The sequence below is a fragment of the Solanum verrucosum genome, unplaced genomic scaffold (genome assembly GCF_900185275.1).
Source record: "Solanum verrucosum unplaced genomic scaffold, falcon-dt-bn FXZP01000088.1, whole genome shotgun sequence".
Taxonomy (NCBI): Eukaryota; Viridiplantae; Streptophyta; class Magnoliopsida; order Solanales; family Solanaceae; genus Solanum; species Solanum verrucosum.
The window spans coordinates 2132158-2153102 of NW_026020077.1; the positions used below are offsets into that span (position 1 = coordinate 2132158).

Genomic DNA, 20945 nt, shown 5'->3' on the forward strand with positions numbered 1-20945 from the left:
TGCTTTTGTCTTCTTGCCTAATTAAGTTCAAAGCTTGTTATCATATTGCTTCCACTAAATTCTGATTATATACTAGTACTATACTTCTACTTATTCTGCCAAAGTATGCCCAGCAATAATCTATTATTGAGTGCATATATGTTTGGCTTATCACGAGCTTTCGAGCAACCACAAAGTTATCTTCGTGTGATCTTTAAAGCTCGTATAAACAATCATTAATGCTTGCATTAGGATAGACTGTTTACATCACACTACTTGGGTGTGGCCCTCCCCTGACCCTGGTTAATGCAGAATGCTTTGTGCATCATGTTTCCCTTTTTAATCTCTGATCATTAGCATGTATATTTCACTCATTGTATGATTTACCAATTTGCATAGCCTGTCCTTTTTTAAAAATAAATAATTGGACAGGAGGGAATTAATCATTTTTGTAGCTTCTTAGAATTCGTTTATTTCACGCGGCAAACCCCCAAGGAGGCGGATTTAATTTTCACAAGACTACACAAAGAAAAGACAATCTTTGTGCCGGCAAAATGTTACAATATTTCCTATTCATTTATTTTAGCAATGTTGTCTCTATCTTCATCTAAGAATTCCTGCATTTCCATTCGTAATCGAGATTGTGCTTCTACTCATAGCATCGCGCGATGGAGAGGAGATTCAACAGGAACCTGTCGAACGAAAGCAGAGGATCCTCAAAGAGCTTACAGAGGATAATTGCAGAGAACAGAAAGCCTGCTAGTCCTGTCCCTGACTTAACTGATTTTATGAATGACATGTTTTTCGGGACACCAAGTCCTGATAAAAAAACGTATAATCTGAAGGGAATTAACACAAATTCGATAGAAGATGATGATGATTTCGACTCAAGCACAAGGAGTGTTAGCAGCAGGCTAACTCAGGAGTGGCTGCAGGAGGCTAAGCAAATGGTAGCTTCATCTCCTGGTCGTGGAAGTGAGTCCCCTCCAGGGCGGCTAGTGACTTCCCCTAGGTTTGCAACATCTCATGCTAGAATTGATTCTCCTACTGAAGGCAGAGATCCCCTCTCTAGGTCTGCTAGAAGGTAATTAAAGCTCTTTTTTTTTTTATAACAAAAACAGTGTATTTTCTCTGATCACTGCAATGGAATTGTACAATTATGATCAATATACACTACTCCTTTCAGTTGGAAAAAAAAGAAGAGACTTGATACGAAATTTAAGAAAATAATGAAAACTTTTCAATCTTGTGATCCTAAATTAAAGTTAAGTATTTGAAGTGTAAGTCGTTTGGTTGGAAACAAGTTATCCAGGATTAGTTATCTAGGGACTAACTATCCTGGGATAACTTATCCCATCACTATGATATAAATGATGGTATAAGTTATCTCAAATATGGCAACCAAACAAAATACAAAATTTTTATCTCATCACTATTTTCTTATCCTATCACTATTTATATTTATTTTTATCCCTCACACCAAAACTATGTGTTTTTAGAACTTCAAAGCTACACTCTAAGCTTGAAAGAGATCATCACGAGTTATCGTGATCCGTCCCAATTAGTCCAAGTTTATTAACTATTTCACTACTAAATTTTCAAGCATTGGTGTGGGTTCTAAAGTTTTGACACCTGCACCCAAGTGCGAGTAATTTAGGTAGATGGTGATAGTTCGGGTAGAGAAAGAAAACAACTGATAGTTAGCCTAATCAGTTTCAATATTTAGGAAAAAAGAAACAACTAATAGTTAAGTGTGAAACTCGCAAAAAAATATAGCCAATTTTTTTTTTTTTAATCATGAACTCAAAATTTTACCATAGATTTTCTTTGCTGGAAAAACAGGCATAGATCAGTGGTGGGATTCAGTGAAGAAATCCTCTCAAAAACAGCAAAACACAACCGCAATAAATCAGAGCCGTTAATAATTGATCCTCCTACAGCCGGCACATCCCCTTCATCAAACGTTCAAGATTGGTTCTCCAACATCTTCAAACCTCCAAATGATGGGCCCACTGACCCCACTTCTCCCAAGCCCAACAATGAGCAACCCGCACTCACCCTCCCTCCCCGCCAATCAATCAGTCGCCGAACGCGGTTCCATACAAACTCCAATGCACCTCAGCCACACTCTATCAACTCTCCGAAACGAACTTTCAAAATTCCCGCCACCGGCTCAACGGACAATGTATCACACTTTTTAGATGACAAGCCACTTTCTCCACCAAAAAGTCTCATCGAATCTTCTCACCGGAGGTCGATTTCATCGACAACATGCTCGATCCCGGTCGATCCGGTACTTTCTCCTCCGAGGAATTTCGTAGAGTCGACTCATCGGAGGAGTATCTCTGCGTCCACATGTGCATTTGAGAAGGTTTTACGAAAGAACAATGTGAACGGAGATGAAGTCAAGGCGGAAGATTTGAAGAGTCAGGAATTGAATCGGTTCTTGAAGGAGCAGAGAGACAAAATCGACAACGTTTTTAGTGGACAGATAAAAGGGAAAGCCAAAATTGTGCTGTCTGGACCTTCCAACAGTTGAGTTCCAGCTGATATTTTTCCAATTGTAGATCGATAAATCATGTGTTTTTGCTTTAGGTTTCGGTTATTTTACTGAGTGAGTTGAAATATTGTAGGTACAAGCTCAATGGTGGCGGCAATTTGCTATGCTTGGTTGTTGGAAAATAGGACGAGGGCTAATGAGCAAGAAGGAGGAGATGCAAATACAATTCAGGTGGTGGTTCCTGTGATGAATATGACAAGAAGGAAAATGTTGAAGCAGCGGCAAGTGGCTCGGCTTTTTCATCTTGTTGGTCTTGATGCCAAATCTCTGCTCTTTTCCGATGAGGTATGCTACTAGTAGCAAGATCTTGAGACTCTTAATATAAAGTTAAGCAAGCGCTTGGCCATCGATTTGGATCAGATTTTGAAATCTTCAAAAATCTGTTTGGCTGAAATTTGATCAGATTTTGAAAATAAATTTGTTCTTCAAATATTTTCAAGTTCCCAACACCTAGTTCAGACCGATTTTTGGATTTTGGGAATTTCCACACACGCAACTTCAATTTTTTTTCAAGTTAAATGCATGTCCAAAAACAACTTCAAATTCCAAAAATGAACTTCAAAAACTCAATTTTTCAAGTTATAACTTCAAAATTTATGGCCAAACGGGTGCTAAGTTTCCTTTGTCGTTAACTTTGCAGCCTTGCTATGTGCTTTAACATTGATGTATATATTGTACTTGAGAACTGTGAACAGGATCAGAGAATATTTAGTTAAACACTTTAACTGAAACATTAATCTCAGATTTTTATATATCATGTTTTTATACTGATTTATAGATTAGTATGTTCCTCCTTTTATAGACTGCAATCAAAGATCTAATTGTGCATCATTTAGTAATGCATAGGATATTTAATCTTCCCTAGAATGTCAGAACAGATCTTGCAAGTTATACCACTAGTGAGCCATTTGGGATTGTTTCCTTTGATGAGCTAATGCTGATTTGTCTTCTTCTTTTGGTTTTGAACAGGTTGATTTGGAGACACTACTGTTGGCTAAGCAGCTAAGCATCCTTGTAGTTGGAGAAGACATACTCAAAACTAATGGAGAGGTACTTATAGCGTGCTCTCCGAAACAAAATATATAAGTTAAATCAGGGAAAGAAATAGCCTAGCAATAATATGGTGAAGCTTTCTAATATTTTCTCCTAACATCTGCCATACATGTAGGCAGTATCAGGGTGTACTGTTCTTACGGACAATTACTGTGAGGAGGCTTATGAACTACTTCAGACGCCTATCTTGAAAAAGCTTCTGGTACTAAATAAGCTCCATTCATCAAATTAACAATATAAGCAGATGAGAAGCCCTTTTTGATCTCTGACACTCTACTTCTCAGCTCGCAGGCATACTTTTAGACACACAAAACTTGAGTGCATCTTCTAAGGTGTCGATGACAAGAGATGTAGAAGCAGTTCAGCTGCTTTCAGTTGGCTCCTCCCCTAATTACAGAAATGCTTTTTTTGACCAATGTAAGTTATTTGTAGCAGCTATTGTAATATTATCATCACATATTCACAACATTTTTTGCGATAGAAGTTTATGATTTTCCTTGTAGTGATGCAAGATCCAAAGGATGATAGTTTTGTCGAAGTTATGAGGCAGAATTATGGAAATTCACCCATTGAGAGTAAGTTCACTGACAAATCTTGGTGATTCTTTTACCTACTTGGAATCAAAATACTGTTGAACATTTTAGCTTTATTTTCACTAGACATGATTTTTTCTAACACTCACTTTTGTGTTGCATACCCTGCAATTGAATTACCATTGATGATTGCAGGTAGCCATAAATTTAGAGCACATCAAGTCTTGGAGAGGAATTCCACCCCTCCAGAAAATACACCAAGTTCAGATAAGATATCTAAAGATGTGAAGAATGGGAAGATAAATAGAGCGTCACCAAACACAGGTACTTCATTTCATTTATCCATCTATGCCCTTCATGTTAATTTTAGTTGAATTAATAGTCATGCACAAAGATCATCATCATCTTCTTGCCTTGGTCCATAAGCTTCTCATCATGTTCCTGTAGAATTAGTTTGTCTTAACATAACCTGGAAAGTTTCTATGATATGTGTATATTCTCTGCAAAAAAATAAAAGACATCTGCCTAGTTTCTTACCAATATTAATCAACAATACCCGATAAGTTAACACATTATTGCTCCCACAAAATCAAATAAGTTATTTCCGATGCATTGATATGGAGACTTATCCATGTGCTTATAAGTTGTACTGATAGGATATGAGACCATTTTAGCTACTGATCTCCCTGCAGTAGAAAGAAAACCAAAACATAAAAGATAAAAAATTAGTATATTTTTTCATTGTTCCTTTCCTCTTTTGGAACACCTGATAGAAGCTAATGCAAAGAATAATACATTGTCAACATTTCAAGGATCAATCGGCCTAATCATATTTGTTTTCTTCTAGGTAAACCTACAATATCACCTATACATGCTTCTCCAGCATCACCAGCAAAACCAGCTGATGCTTCACGTGGCAAGAACAAGACCTTCTTCTTAGCAAAGTGGTTTGGTTTTGGGAAGTGAGTTATTAAATCTGCTAAAATATGAGTAATTTCGATCATGCAATGCTCAAATTTAGTCTGAGAACTGACAAGCAATAGAAAGTGATTATTTTTTTACAACATTAATGGGGAATTTTCAAAATGTTTGGAGAGCTTTTTTGGTTGTTGGTCTTATTAAATTGATTTTTTTTGTGTCTGGCCCAGGCTGTTTCCACATGCTACAATGTTTTTTTTTTTACTTCTGGATGTATTTGGTTGGTTTTTTTCCTATGTTAATCTCTGTAGACCTTGTAATCCTTATGGTAGAGTTAATCTACATGTGATTTTATACGGGATAAATATGAAATAAGAATAAGAACACCTAAAACTTGTATATGTAGACTATCTTCTGTTTTTCGAATTACAAGTATACTAGCTAGTGAAGTTAAATCTAGATTTTTCTTGTATCAATCTTTATATTATCTTTCAGCACATAGTTATGCATCCCATAATAATTCCTGCATAACTAGTGTGATTACTTCATGAAACGATCTGCCTTACTTATGCTCAGTTCGCTGCTGCATAAATGATACTTACACCAGTAAAGTAATCAAATATCCCAAAACAACCAGAGGAATGAATAAACATCCTAGGCATTTGTCTAGCTTTATATTTCACATAACATTATCTCTGTGGAAAATTGATAGTTATTGCTGGTTAAAAGAGCATATTTTAACTCTAATTTATGAAGTAGTCAAGTCATTATCCATTTTGAACATGGAATTTTTTCAGTTATTGTAATTTGTCTCCCATCGAAAAATAGATATTTATGTAACCTGATTTCTTCCCATGAAAATGCTTGATGATCAAGTATATTTTCTTCCTTGAATAACAGCCAGTTCCCTTACTCCAACTTCCAACTCAACATCTATGTTCAGATTGTATACCTTCATTTATTTCATTCTTTTTAGCAGTTATGTCAAAAGGTCTATCCAGCCACAAATAATACTATTATCAATCAAACTTATCAATAGGCTAACCAACCTTAAGTAGGACTATGGCCAGACTGTAGAAAAGCTATGATTTAAAGTCTCCAGCACATCTTTTCATTTGTTTTATTGGCCTGAGCCAATAAATTTCTGGTAGAACTCCAGTGTAATGAATCTCCCATACTTTATCATTTGTTTTGTCTTATCATCAGAGGTTCCTCATTTTGAACTCCACCTCTGCCCACATCCCTTTTAGAAAATATGATAAATTACTGATCATCAAATCATTGCACAATAAATTTTGTAAAGGAAGAGAAAACTCTTTGTAATATTATATAGTTAAAGATGTTGGTTGTTTTCTGTATGTATTATGGATTTTTCTATGGACTTGACAATTTAGTAGTTGAAAGTTTGCAAAAGCTTTGTTATTTTTCCTTACATAGTTCATTTTACTTCAGTTAGTTACACCAAATGCAGAAATACAGTGAAGTAAAATGTATTCAATATTTTTCTGTATATATAGAGAGAATTTAGAAGACAAAAGTATCACAAAAATAATTGCTCACTTATCAAAAACCAGAGTTGAGAAAGAGAAGAAAACTGTGGGGGAAAACAAACATGGAGATGCCTCTAGATTGGGAAAATAATTGATCATGTTATGTTATCCAATCTGTCTTTGTCCAATTATGCCCATTTCTTTTTCAATAACAGCTGTAACTACCTTGCAGCCACAATATGCTAATTTTGGGCCCCAATTGTTCCCATGTGCCTTGCTCTTTTCCTTCTCTCACCTGTCAACCCAATCTTCTTCCTAATTAGGCCATGACATGAGTCTCAGTTTTTTCTCTTTCAACCATTATGTTTTCTTTAGCTTCTTTTAATGAGATGATAGATACAATAAACCAATATTCACTCTATGTAACTTTTCTCATTCTACTTTCCAAGCATAAAGAAACAGGCAAAAATCTGAAGAGTTGTTTGAATTTAACCCCTCTATTGAACCAGAACTTCCTGTTTGGGATGATAAAGGAGTTGATGCTGATGAAGAGAATGGCGGTGATGATAATTCGGATACTGATGAAGGAGATGTGGATAACAGAACTGGCTTGAAAATGAACAAAGCATGCCTTAAACCAGGATTGAAAATCCAGTCATGAACATCCCAGTACACTTCTATCCTTACTTTGTTGAGATGAATCGATTCGTTCCCTCTGAATTTCCACTGCAAATGCTTCACATGAATGAACGATTTTCCATCTATCCTTATCTCCATTTCTGGATCAACCCCATCGATAGAAATTCCGCTACTGTTAATCCTGTTCTTGCACTCAATTGAGATCTCATGCATTCTACCCTTATCATGGAACTTAACTCTTGTTGAAAACTTCTTCTTGCCAAAAACATGTTCTTTTCTTGATACAAGAATTGGTTCAATCAGTGCTGGCCTGCAGCCTGTCTTTCTATAAGCATCTTTCTTCAAATCACCAAGAAGTAGAATAACTTCCTCATCACAAACCACAGCTACATAATACTCTGAGCTTGGCTCTGTCTCACCATTAAATTTAGCAGCCTTAAGATCCCAGAATATGTCAACTGGCTTACTGTCCACAAGAAAATGCTTTGAACCTTGTTTCCTCCAGAAGTACCAAGGCTTTAGCTCCACCTTGCAAGTATACTGTCCATCTCCACTTGACCCATCTACTGACACTGATAAACCATGTAACAACAGATTCTTGCACCAAGTAACTGTGATTAACCTGCACTGATCAGCAATTTTCGTCCGATAAACGGACATAAAAATGCTTTGCCCTGACCTAGTTACTGCAGCATGATCATCTGATAACTTTTCCCCTGCTGAAAAACAAGCAGGAATTGAATCTTGCATCATTTAGCTGATGAATCTTGATTGACTAACTCAAAGAGCCTATCAAAAAGGATAAGAAAGAAGTAGTATAATTTTTAAGAGGATAAATTATTTTTGAAATGAGTATTGGCATAGGGAAAGAATCCTAGATATTAAATGTTTGGAAGTAACAGATGCCTCCAGAGGTGATCTTGGCAGCATTGATGAAATACAATAATAAAAAATATGTATCTGAACTGGCAAATAGATGGCAAGATGAATGAGGATGAGTGTAAGAGCAACCCCTTTTATATTCAATTATATCTAATGTTTATCTTTCCTTTCATTATTTATTAATACTGTAGTAGCTTTCTTGGTTAGACCCCATTTCCTTTTAAAATGCTTTTCAAAAAGACAACTTTTTTTGAACCCATGGTAGACTTGATTATGTCACAGTTAAAAATACTTATTTCCATGCAATGGTGAAAAAGCAGAGAAGTCTCCTTCACCAGATCTTAAGTTAGTAGATCTTTATGCATACAAATGACCAGTCAAAACCAAAAAAATGGAGTTCCCAATGAATGATTCTTCACATTCTTTTACACTTCCTTTGAGATGTATAATTGACATTATTTGAGTTTATTGGAGCTATACCAAGAATAATGCTCCCTCCGTCTCAAATTATTTATCATGATTTTTAAAAATAGTCACGGAATATATACAATTATCGTCTCCGTCCCATTTACTTATCACATTCATTAAGAAAACAATAATTGACATGACTATTTTACCACACTATCCTTATTAGAGGTAAAACATGGAAAGAAATAATTGTATTTTCTTGATATGTAAAAACTAAAAATTGACAAATACTTGGAATAGTAAACCAGTAAAAGCGCACAGAGGGAATATTTCTCATTTCAAAAGTTCAAGACAAAATTAATTATTTTCTTCTTATTTTAGCCTTAGTAATAGTTATTCTCAAAGACTACAAACACCTTAATTATGAGCAAACGATACGTAAATATTCAATGAAAAAAGATTACACATTTTAAGACATAAATATTGAGTAAACCCTCCTATTCGTTTGAACTATTCTATATCCACTTGTCCTAAATAATTAATTTTTGGTATATTAATTTGAATGATTCAGAGTTGAAGAAGTTAATTTGAAGAAAAAAGAGGAATCTAGGTAGGGGGAGTGAAACAAAGCAGAATGAGTCAGTGTAATTAGGTGAAAGTGTTTTCAGATCTGGTCCAACTCAATCTTCTTTTGTTCCTTAGCTTCAAGACAAAAGGAAAATGGGAGCAAAATAACAAATAGACATCATGTGTTGGATCTCTAGTGAAAAAGAATCATCATTCATCAATTTAAGATTTTTATTTAGTAAAAGTCCCAAGATTTAATACTATAGTAGCAACACTTGTATACTTAGATTAATATGAAAATATTAATACAAAGGGAAACATCATCTAATCATTATATATTTTCACAATAAACGTGATTATTGTTCTCATAAATTTGAACTGTCATGGTTATATCAAACAGTAGGAGATATCTCCTGCATTTAATAATGAATCTTTCGTTGGGTAGCCTAAGATATTGCTACCTTAAAGTCTTTTTTAGAAAGAAAAAATATTTATCACTTTAGGAAATTAAGTAGGCATTAATTTTGTTTTCAATTCGACCCAGTCCTTACTCAATAAATATAGAGGGATTAATATGGTGAAAAAAAAGAATCCTATTAAATTGATATTAACTAATAAATCACAATAGTTTAGTCAAATTATCTGTTTAGTTAATCTAAGATGAATTTAAGCTGCGAGGGTGACTGAATTAGTTGAGCAGGTGATCTCGCCTCAGGTTTGAGAAATCCTACGATAGAGTCCACAAGACTTGTGTAGAGCGAAACACTTATGTGTGAATAGTGGCGTGGTTCCATCATTCATGTCAACGAAAAAAAAAAAGTGATAGAGGACAATAGCCAAACAAATAGGTCGTTACAACTTACATCCAACAAAGCCTTTGAAGCAACACCTTAAAGCAGTTTCACCAAATTTCCAAATAACTTTACTTGCTTCTAGTGGCTACACCTTACTCGTACAATCAGAAATTTAAAGTAAATGCTCAAACGCAAAAACCATAGCTTAACAAAATATAATGTCGAAATCTGCAAGTATGAAGCAATATGTGAAAGTTAGGCCTAATAAGATCCAAGTCCAACCAACAAATACCAAATACCGAATAACGTTGGGCCAAATATTTCAGTGAGAAGGGATGATGTCTGGCAGTCTGGCCCATTTATATATAGCCCAATAACATCATTTTTTTTTCGGGTTTTCATGCCGGTGTCAAGAGTCCACATTGAAGCCCTGACTAACTCCAAATTGCACACTGCAGGGCCTATTCGAGGGTGGCACTCCCAACAAAAAAATTGAACTCGAGACATTTGGTTAAATGTGAAGCAGTCCCACCATTTCACCACAACCCATGTTGATCCAATAACATCATATATTTGATCAGCTTGCACAACCAAACTGGAACGAAAAGGACAGCTAAGAGTGCCGTACAGGAAAATGCTTCCTTTTTCTGCTTTTATATGTTTCAATCCTCTTTTGTTTGTTCAAATACATACGGTATTTAGGAGTTTCCAAATAGAAAAATATAGTAGTTGTTGAAGAATGAAACAGTCATACCTCGGTGGTTAATGAAAGAGGTGATTCCTTTATATGGACTTGAACAATCTTTCTCTTTAGAGGTAAGTTTATAAACAAACATTGGGGCACGCGAACCCATGTTCTTTTCATAGAACTAAGTATGTTATGTGTATATTTTCTAAAATTGACATCATATTATTATGGTGTACGTACTTGTTCTAGAAGTCCTAGATTCGGCATTGCTCTTTCAGGTTTTTGGGACTGAGTTAGGTTCTAGCTAGATTCATTTCTTTACATAGTATCAGAGTAGGATACATCAAATTGCCCACGCTCCAAATGTCCAAACCTAAGCATGATGTGAATCGTTAAAGAATAAAAAAATGTCACATCGATTGTAAATTGTTGCAGTGAGATTCAAAACCAAACAGGCACATGTAGTGTTGCGTAATACATGTTGGAACTTTGGAACAAGTTCCTCCTAACACCTACAAGAAAATGGCCTACCTCATTTCCTTCCCAAGGATAATATATGACTTTGTGCGGCGAATTATTCCAAAATATGATAATGACATCCATTTCATTCACAAAAAAAATCATATTCTAATCTCTTTTATTTGCCTTTTTCTTTCATCAAAATGTTATTTCTCCCACCCAAAACCACCACCTGAATTACGTGAAAGGCTATGAAGAAGTCTATTGATTATTTTGAAAACAATAACAATCTCTTTTTTAGTCAAATTATATTATCTGATATTCGAAATTTACTGATTCGACTAATTTAGATTCACATATAGAGAAAAACTTGATCATTTTACTAGGAATTTCTCCATTTCAACGCTAAAACTTGAGACCACTCATTCATAACGAAGAGACAATTCATATATCTCACCACATTTCTGAATGATAGTAACAACATTAATTATTTTCATCACATGTGTAACTTGTTAAATGTTAAACAAACATAACTTTTTTAATTCATAGTGTCGGTGAATTAATTTCTTTTATGAGAAAAGCCACGTGGTAACAGCTCTTATTAGTTGTGAGCATTTATCGCATCATGAGTACTACACAAATTCTAATTTTATATAAAAAAAAACAGATACTTGTAAATGAAACAACTGGGAATGGAGCACTGAAAATCCAGTGAAGAAAACGATAATATACAACCCAATTATTTTGGTTAGCACATGTCAATGTTCCCTAGCTTTTCCAATATTCTAATTAACTTAATTACTATATACTTTGGCCTAGCATTGTTTTGTTACATTAAGTACCCATCACAACCTGCATTAGTTATATTTATTTATATATTTTAGTAATAATTAGGAGTTATTGATAAAAGTTTGTGCGGGTGACATATACATACCTCATATTCATCGATTTGATATAAATACTAAGTTTGTATTCTTATTTTTCCTCGTAATTTTGAATTAATTTTACTTCTAGACGTCTTATAATAAAAAAGTCTTGACCTCTCGATGTCTTATACGTCTTCTTCAATCCTATCGAAGTAGCTATAATTTTTATAATTCTCCGATCCTATTGAAGCAGCTATAATTTTTTATAAAGAAAAGGAAACTACGCTACTAAAGTACATTACTAATCAAATTATTTTAGATGCCATTTGCACTTTCATCCCTTATTTAGTGTTGGTATTTAAATTTATCATTTTGTATCGTAATATTCCACAAATTATGTGCATGCATGACTTCAGTTTTTATAGAACTTATGATGCACTACCATGCATAAGTTCCATGGTTAAAGGACAAAAATTAAAGATCGTGCAAAAATTAAAGACCAACTCATTTGACGAGAAATGTGCAATTTTATGATTATTTTTTTCATATTCAATATAGCTCAATAAAATAATATGTTGACAAGAAAAAAAAATAGATGGAATGATCGATTATTTTTAAGGTTTTGATAATCCCTAATATTTTGTGAGTTATATATAATATCATATTAGTAGAGATAATTATACTCTTGCCTTAAAAAAATGGAATTTCCTTGGCCTAGCTGGGCTAATTTTTAAGTTAAATAAAATCTCTATCATTCTCCAATAAAAATCAAATTTATATTGCTTTCATGTCTAAATTATGCTCAAATTACATCTTTTTGTAATGCATGTATCTTCGTGGAAAATTTCATTATTAATTTATAAGTTGACTATATTCCTTTTCAATGTCCTCACGACTCAATATAATTGGTGCTCTTCACAAGTTGAAGAATATAATTTGTCGAACTTATAAATCAAATATCCATAACTAGTATCTAGCGTTAAAAATAATAAAAGTTTATAAATGTTAAACATCCGCCTACGCAATTCGAATAAGAATACGTTCATATTTTGAATCTATTAACGAGAAATGTTTTGTGCATCATATTGTCCTACTCGGCTTTTTTTCCCAAAGTTTGATTTGAAAATCAATAAATTTTCGTGTTCACATCATAACCTACTAAATTTAAGTGCATTGGCCATCAATAGTAAATATTTGCTCATTTTCATTTTATGTGTCACTTATTACTCTATTTTCTTAAAAATACTTTAAAATTTAAAAATACTTTAATTTAAACTTCTCATATTACCATTACAATAAGTTTTTATGATCAGATAAATATTATAATATATTTATTCAAGTCTACTTTTTCTTCAAATTACCTTCATATAAATTATGAATGTGAGGTGTTTGACAATTAGGATATGTACATACCAGAATATCTTATTTGTAGAGATAAAACGCTTACCTCACATCTATTGCTTTCATGCCTAAATCGTGATCATTTTTTTTTTTTTGTATAATCCGTGTAGTAACACTTATGAAAAAAATATTTCGTTTTTTAAAATTAATTATTTATTAATTCAAATTATACCACATAAAATTAAGACGGAAGAATAACACATAATACTCTTATGTTGGCACTTAGGCAGGGTGGAACTAGACAGAAAAAATGAGCACTTACTTGGCTGTATTTGCCAAATGTCTCCTTAAACGTTCCACAAGTGTGCTACTTCTTTAATGTTCAAAAAAAGCAAATTTGAGGATCTAACTCCATTGACTATCCACACTTTTATTTTTTTTCATAAGCTTCCAGAGTTGACTAATAAAAAAAAAAGAAGCTAAATAAGAGATACAAAATCGGAAAAAAAGAAAAAATCGAAGAGTCCGTCGGTCACAATCAGTTAAGCCGATTCCCTCCGTTTATACGTTTCAGAATCAGAAATCACAACCACCTTCTTCCCCTTTTTTCCTTCTTTTCTCAACCTTCCTTTTTTCCTTTACACGATTCCTCACTCACAAAAACCTACGTAAAGTCCTCTATACTGCCTACCTACAGAGTAATCAAAATTGTTACTGAATTGTGGATGTTAGTGTAGAAATTGGGAGATTTGATTCAATTGAAGAGCTAGGGTTCTGAAATTTGTGTCACTTCGATTCATTGAACGAAGAGAATGCACCAGGATTCAGTGTCGGAGCAGGAACCGGACGATTCTGAATCTGAGCCCGACTTCGTGGAGCTCGATCCTACTGGTCGTTATGGACGGGTCAGTTCTCACTATTTTACAGCTAATTTTAATAGAAAAATTGGAGATTTATCTGCTGGTGATAATATTGTTATATTTACTGGTAAACATGATAATTTTACTCTGCATTTGAGTTATGGAGTTGATTCTCTTTGTTTTATGCAGTACAAAGAGGTTCTGGGGAAAGGAGCATTTAAGAAAGTGTATCCTTTATCAAACACCTTTGCATGTGTTTACCATTTTTTTCTTATAATGTTTGTTGTGAAGTGCTGTATTGTCGATTCTTTGACTTACTAATGGGAAATAGATATCGAGCGTTTGATGAATTGGAAGGAATAGAAGTAGCTTGGAATCAGGTTAAAGTTGCTGATCTCTTGAGGAATGAAGTGGACTTGGAGCGTCTTTATTCTGAAGTTCATTTGCTTAAAACCCTCAAGCACAAGAATATCATCAAATTTTACAACTCTTGGGTTGACACAAAGACTGAGAATATCAACATCATTACTGAAATATTCACTTCTGGGAATTTAAGACAGTATGTGATATTTCTGTTTTCTTCTTCTTTTCTTCTGTCATTTGCTCAATGCCTCCTCCCTAGGTAAGGTCATATTATGAGCTGCTCATTGTGTACGATTATGCAGATACCGCAAAAAACATAAGAAGGTTGATTTGCGAGCACTCAAGAATTGGTCTCGGCAGATATTGGAGGGACTGTCATATCTACATGGTCACGACCCTCCAGTTATTCATCGAGATCTTAAGTGTGATAATCTTCTTGTCAATGGTAACCAAGGGGAGGTGAAAATTGGTGACTTGGGACTCGCAGCAATTCTTCGTAAGGCACATTCAGCTCATAGTGTCATTGGTAAGGTCTTAGTTCACTTTGCTAACTTTTGCATCTATCCAAGACTGTTATTGTTAGTGTTATTCAGATGGTCCTTTAATTTTACCAGTGCAATTCGATATTCAATCTCAGGTACTCCAGAATTCATGGCACCAGAGCTTTATGAGGAGGAATATAATGAGCTAGTAGATATCTATGCTTTTGGCATGTGCTTGCTGGAGCTGGTGACTTTTGAGTATCCATATGTTGAGTGTACGAATGCTGCCCAGATATATAAGAAAGTAACATCAGTAAGAATTCATGTCTTTTTTGCACATCTATTATGTTCTCTGTTTCCTTGTGTCCTCAAACTTTACCACTGCATGCTTCACATAGTAGGAACAGAAACTGCATAAGTGGTTGTCCAGTTTCCAGCATTTTGATTCTTAAATTGCTGAGCTGAGAAACTAAAGGTGCCTAAGCATACATCAGTTAGGTTCAATTTGATTCTGCTCATTTTGTTTTTGTTTAAATTTGTTTGATAGTACAGTAAATTTGGTCAATTCTAAACTAGTTGGAATCACTAGTATGAATCCTTTTTATATTCCACTGTATTCTGATCCATATCATTTGAACACTGTAACCAACTTTTCTTAAGGAACTTTAAGAAGTTTCTAAAATTAGAGATTCTCTAAATCTTGCACTTATCCCTACCCAGACCTAGTGTAGTGTAACAACAATAATTTTGATTTAATTTCAACTAGTTGATATTGCCTGTATGGATCTTTAATTCCATTATGCTATATTCTTTGATAAATTCACAGATCTTAAACTTAGCACAAGATATGGTAAATATAAGAGGATAACTTCTCGTGATATAGAAGAAGTGAAAATTATATTGCTTCAAATTGCACAAATTTTAGGTTTCATGTGAGGTACAAAAATAATAATGGAGTAGGGTCCAATCGATTACGTAAGATGAACCTTGAGAAAGAGATGGATAGTTGTGCTAGATTCCTCAGTATGGTGGTGATGGTGACAAGGCCTTGCAGCCTCGCTTACAGGGTGGCTAAGTCTAGACTGAGAAGACAGCGCCCAAAGACCTGTGGCTGAGGCATCTAGGCAGGGGGAGAGGACAATAGACTAAGACTTTGATACAAGAGAGCCTAAAAAACTGATGTTGGCCAAAGAAAATGATTGGAAGATGGGATTGAGAAAAATATCACCATCAGTTAAAAGAAAATGAAAATCTTGGAAAAGAAATCTAAAAAGAAAATATAAAGAAAACTAAAAGAGAAGAAAGACGAAACAGAGTAAAGAGAAGACAGAAAAAAATACAGGAATTCTCGTAGAGATTCAATCGCTTAACCTTGACCTTGGGCCTTGGGGACAGTTACACAAGGCATCTGGATAATGCATCGATGGTAGTATTAGATGCCTTGCCATGGTGATGGTGACAAAGGCATTGCTGCCTCAGTTTACATGGTAGTTGAGATGAGGCTGAAGAAGAGAGAAAAAAGTTTGGTGGTTGAGGTAATGTTTATGAGGGGAAGAAGACATCAGTCTAAACCTTTGATAAAAGACAGCCATCAAAAGCGAATACATGAGCAGAGTAAAGGCTTGGAAAAAAGGGAAAGAGAAAGTGAAAAGAAATCTATTTCAAAAAAAGATAAAAGAATATATCTATGGAAGTCGTGGAAAAGATAACTCAGGAAAAATAGAGAGAACTGAAAGAGAAGAAAAAAACAGGTGAAAGGGAGTGAAAATACAATATAGGAATTCATGGAGATACTCAATCCACCCTAACCTTAATTACTCTACACCAAGGCATCTGATATTTGCTTCTTCTGTGTTTTAATGATATATGAATCCATTGAGAGACTCATTAGTGGTGTTAACAGCTCGCTTGAGACGCTTAAATCTTGAATCTCGGTGATGTATAGGTTCAAGGGCTGATGCACATTATACCAAGTGATATCATCCGACCCACTTAGTTGGAAATATATTTTGTGAAACTATTGACTAAAGTATGTTATCTTCGATTTTTAGTTTGTTTTTGTAAGTTGTATTCACTTGAGATTTTTCCTTCAGGATTCGTCATTGTCTACTTTAATCTCAGTTTGCCGTCAAAGACGGTTTGGTGTTGCCCCACACTGTGGGGGTGGTGATGGGTGTGTGAGTGGGTGTTACTCACTGCTCTTTGAGTCTTCGTGTTTTCTATTAATTTATTACTTTGTTTTTAATTTGTTGGAAGGGTGGTAACCAGAGGCAGATCCAAAATTTGAAAGTTCCACGTGCCACATCACTTTGAATCCTAATAAAGTAAAAAATGGTTTGTTTGATCGATTTTGGCCTTCAAATCAGATTATTCGTCTTCTCGATTTATCTCTATATTGCTTATTCAAATGCAATAGGCAATGTAGGAATTGGCAAATGTTGCATTTACAGATTATCATGGACAACACATCATACTTTTTCCAATGAAATGAAGGGCAGTCTGTTGAAACTTTATGAATCTGCAGGCATACTGGAATTATGACTTCCATTTCTAATAGCTAATATGCTTAAGACAATATTTTATCCATCCTAGAAAACTACCTGAAAGCATTGTGATTGGACTACTTGAAGATAATTGTCATATTTCTTGTGATAATACCAATCCCAGCATGGAATTCTCAAGGAATTTCAACTTTCTAGAGAAGTCTACAATTGCCAATTTTCCCCAAAAGAAACCGCTCTCCCTTGGGAATTTCTATCTTAGTGTAAATTTGATTATTTACCATTGAAGAATAAATAAATTCCTTAACTTGCTGTCATCAACTGTTTTATATAGACCCAAGCCCATTTGAGATCAAATTCTCTCTCTTTGGTAGAATATTCTAGTCTCTTTAACAAAGAGATAAAATATCCAGTAACTATGTATGTAATTCAATTATATTTGTTTGAATGATGTACCCTGCTGTGTCATAAACATTTTGCTATTTGTATTTGTCAAAATAAATATAAAATTTAACTAGTATGTTGAATCGGTCAAGACTTCTCTGATTGTTTTAATAAATACATCATACCATTTAGTTTGTTTATCCAGAAACATGTGTTTTTTCCATTTGTAGACATGTAATAAATTAGAAATGATTTAGATATAAATAATCATAAGTAAGACAAAATGTTGAATGAGCTTAAACATAGTTGGAACCCAAAGCAATACTACTTTTTTTTTTTTTTCATTTTTACAATGATGGTGTCCAGGCCAGCTTGCACCAACCTCGACTATTCCACAGGTACCTATTACCTCGACTATTCGCCTTTGAGCCAAAGCCTTCAGCCCATAAGTAATTAGAGATTGAGCAAGTCAAATGATAGAGCGACAGATGTGGGCATAACTATAAGGTTGGTACTGAAAAGAAGGAAAATATTCTCTTGTACTAGACCAGAAAAGCCAAAAGAACATTTATAAAGAACGTTTGGGCTGTGTTGGGAATGACTATTTTTTTTTTCTTTTCCTTGTGATGGGCACTTTCAGTGCTTAAGCTCAGGTTACCCTACTCCCTCCATCTGGCTCTCACTTTCATCTCAAAATACTGTCCACTTTCCTTAAGTAAAATATTGTTTCTTAACCTTCATAGCATTTTGATAATTTATTACTTCAAAGGGATAAGCGACCTCCTTATAAAATCTCAAACTTATCACTGATTGTTGGGTCTACTTTCTCTCTGAAACACTAAATTTCTACTGTACTTTAAAAAAATTACCACTTAAAATAAAGGGTTAGAGGGAAGTAATTCGTTTTATATATGTGATTATGGCTCAAAGAAAAGCCAGGAAGCTTACTCATTGATTTTCATTGTTTGGCAGCTAAAATATACGAAAGGCAATATGTTAGTGTACTTTTTTTTTCTTTATTTTTACTTTTTGGGATGCTATTGGTAGTGGTCCTACATTGATGATTTCATTCTGAGTGTTAGTTGACAACATTAATTCTTCTATGACTGTAATTTTGATATATATGGATTGATCGAAGGATATATATGTTCCTTGGAGTTGTTTTTATTGACATTTGATTTCTTGGATCAGTTTTCGATTTTTAATGCTAAAATATTATACCTACCATCCTTGAAGGGAATTAGGCCTGCATCATTGGCAAAAGTAAAGGATCCTGGAGTTAAAGCATTTATAGATAAATGTATAGCAAAAGTTTCTGAGCGTCTGTCTGCTAAGGAACTATTGATGGACCCCTTTCTCCAGTCAGATGATGATTCTGGAAGCATATCTAGATCCTTGAGTTCCCACCCCATACATGCAGGTAACTATATAATTTCAGCTACACATATATATATGTCTGGAGCATGTTGACACTTCTGTGATCTTGCAGATAAGAGTGATGATGATAGTGGAAGAAGTCCTCAGGACCATGTGCCTGAAGGAAGCAGAGATTTCACAGTACAGGGCCAAAGAAAGGACTTAAACACAATTTTTCTCAAACTGCGAATAACTGACTCTACAGGTTATGCCTTGTTCCTTATTTCTCCACCAAACTAAGATGATTCACTTCTATAGCTTGACATTTGCCCTGTATCTCAGGTCATATTAGGAATATTCACTTCCCCTTTGATATTGAAGTTGATACAGCAAATGCTGTTGCTAGTGAAATGGTTGAAGAGTTGGACCTGACAGATCAAGACGTCTCTGCTATTGCTGATATGATTGATTCAGAAATCCGGTCATATATCCCAGATTGGGCACCAAAACAATGTTCTAGCAATGACATCACGGATGAAGTTGCTCCTTCTGAGAGCAGTGAAGCTCGTGAAGTTGCTCCTTCTGAGAGCAGTACCTCTGGTGCTTGTGATGATGTTTCCCCTTCAACAATGAACTCCACTCTTTCTGGCGGTCTTATGTTGGAAAGACTTCCTTCAGGTCGTAAGTACTGGTCTGATTCACCAAAAACAACCAGTAGTGCGAGCTCTCCACTCAGACTGGGTCCTTCAAACCTGTCACAGGCAGATTCACCAATTCCCAAAAGTAGTTGGACTGAAGAAAACGGGCAATCACCTATCAGCCATAAAGAGGGAAGCAGCTCAGGTGATGGTGCCTTTGAGCATGAAGAGAGTGAAACTGAAAATCATATTGATGAAGAGGCTGGTGTGATTCCAGAATCAAACTCAAGTGATAATAAACAATCTGCTGATTTAACTTCCGAGACTGAGCATCATTCATCAGGGGAAAGAAAAACTCATAGCAGCAACAAATGTTCAGATGACATTGGAGATATTGTGGAGAAACTTGAGACGCTGGTTGATGAGCAGCGTAAGGAGCTTGATGCGCTCAGAGAGAAACATGACTTGGTTATCTCAGATGTTATAAGCAAACTTCCTCCTGAGATACGCAGTGGAGTGCTTGCTATGTGTGGTCACAAACTATCTCCCAATAGTCTACGAAACGAGAGAGGCTGCTCCAGTACAAACTCTGAAGGCCCAAGCTCCTCTTTGAAAATGTAAGTGTTACTGTCTTATTATTTGCTATTAAACTGTGGATACAACTAAGGTTGTTCTTTGATTATGCCAATCATGTTACTTTTGATCGACTGTTACTACCAATCATGTTACTTATCCTTAAAGGTTTCAAGATATTCCAGAATGCTGAAAAACTTTAGAGTTGCTGGCAATGGTTACATGCAAAATTCAGTAGCTGGAAGTGTTTTGAATGGACCAAGTTTTAGACGCTGTTTCAACGTCAAGGGAAACATCAGTTCAGGATTGGGAATTGCCGTAATTTTGAAAGAGGAAGCGGGAGAGTGATGTGTCATTGAGCAGTGCTCACCTAATTAGCCTTAGGTGAGTTTATTGTTGGACAACATATTCAATTTTATGTTGCCATGATGACATACACGACGAGTGATCTCTTAGTCCTTCGGAAGATCTTGTTGACTGACCAGCTGAAACGGATTTAAAATCTCGTATTCATGAATGAGATGCCACAATAGGTCGTGAAGTGTATACTTGTATATATTTACATTTGTAATTAGCAAATATTAATTGGTTTGAAATCACGCCTCTTGAGA

At 34.9% G+C, this 20945-nt stretch overlaps 3 protein-coding genes across 4 annotated transcripts; 2 read left to right on the plus strand and 1 right to left on the minus strand.

Annotated features, from left to right (window-relative positions):
* The first annotated feature begins 647 nt into the window (after positions 1 to 647).
* LOC125824090 (uncharacterized) lies at positions 648 to 5091 on the plus strand. The gene is made up of 9 exons (XM_049503443.1): positions 648 to 1063; positions 1822 to 2513; positions 2613 to 2824; positions 3509 to 3589; positions 3708 to 3794; positions 3877 to 4009; positions 4096 to 4167; positions 4321 to 4449; positions 4973 to 5091. The coding sequence occupies exons 1-9, from the start codon at positions 648 to 650 to the stop codon at positions 5089 to 5091; spliced, it is 1941 nt and encodes a 646-aa protein (XP_049359400.1).
* Positions 5092 to 6581: 1490 nt separating this feature from the next.
* On the minus strand, positions 6582 to 8196 carry LOC125824089 (uncharacterized). The gene has a single exon (XM_049503442.1). It carries the CDS (start codon positions 7923 to 7925, stop codon positions 6966 to 6968), a length of 960 nt encoding a protein of 319 aa, XP_049359399.1. The 5' UTR covers positions 7926 to 8196; the 3' UTR covers positions 6582 to 6965.
* Positions 8197 to 13604: 5408 nt separating this feature from the next.
* On the plus strand, positions 13605 to 20700 carry LOC125824075 (probable serine/threonine-protein kinase WNK3). Of its 2 annotated transcripts, XM_049503427.1 has the most exons (9): positions 13675 to 14082; positions 14227 to 14264; positions 14369 to 14596; positions 14703 to 14926; positions 15038 to 15195; positions 19004 to 19187; positions 19257 to 19388; positions 19466 to 20378; positions 20511 to 20700. In XM_049503427.1, the coding sequence occupies exons 1-9, from the start codon at positions 13990 to 13992 to the stop codon at positions 20680 to 20682; spliced, it is 2142 nt and encodes a 713-aa protein (XP_049359384.1). In that variant the 5' UTR covers positions 13675 to 13989; the 3' UTR covers positions 20683 to 20700. The 2 variants fall into 2 exon arrangements, with proteins under 2 accessions (XP_049359383.1, XP_049359384.1); XM_049503426.1 differs by having other exon boundaries at positions 13605 to 14082; positions 14703 to 15195.
* The last annotated feature ends 245 nt before the right edge of the window (positions 20701 to 20945 follow it).

What these genes read in the sequence shown, in the direction of transcription:
- LOC125824089 (XM_049503442.1), bottom strand. Translation starts at nt 7,925, where the DNA reads ATGATGCAAGATTCAATTCCTGCTTGTTTTTCAGCAGGGGAAAAGTTA.
- LOC125824090 (XM_049503443.1), top strand. Translation starts at nt 648, where the DNA reads ATGGAGAGGAGATTCAACAGGAACCTGTCGAACGAAAGCAGAGGATCC. An exon ending in GCTGTCTGGACCTTCCAACA is followed by an intron (nt 2,514 to 2,612) that starts GTTGAGTTCCAG and finishes GAAATATTGTAG; the next exon opens with GTACAAGCTCAATGGTGGCG. An exon ending in CTATCTTGAAAAAGCTTCTG is followed by an intron (nt 3,795 to 3,876) that starts GTACTAAATAAG and finishes TCTACTTCTCAG; the next exon opens with CTCGCAGGCATACTTTTAGA.
- LOC125824075 (XM_049503426.1), top strand. Translation starts at nt 13,990, where the DNA reads ATGCACCAGGATTCAGTGTCGGAGCAGGAACCGGACGATTCTGAATCT. An exon ending in TATATAAGAAAGTAACATCA is followed by an intron (nt 15,196 to 19,003) that starts GTAAGAATTCAT and finishes CCATCCTTGAAG; the next exon opens with GGAATTAGGCCTGCATCATT. An exon ending in TTCCCACCCCATACATGCAG is followed by an intron (nt 19,188 to 19,256) that starts GTAACTATATAA and finishes GTGATCTTGCAG; the next exon opens with ATAAGAGTGATGATGATAGT.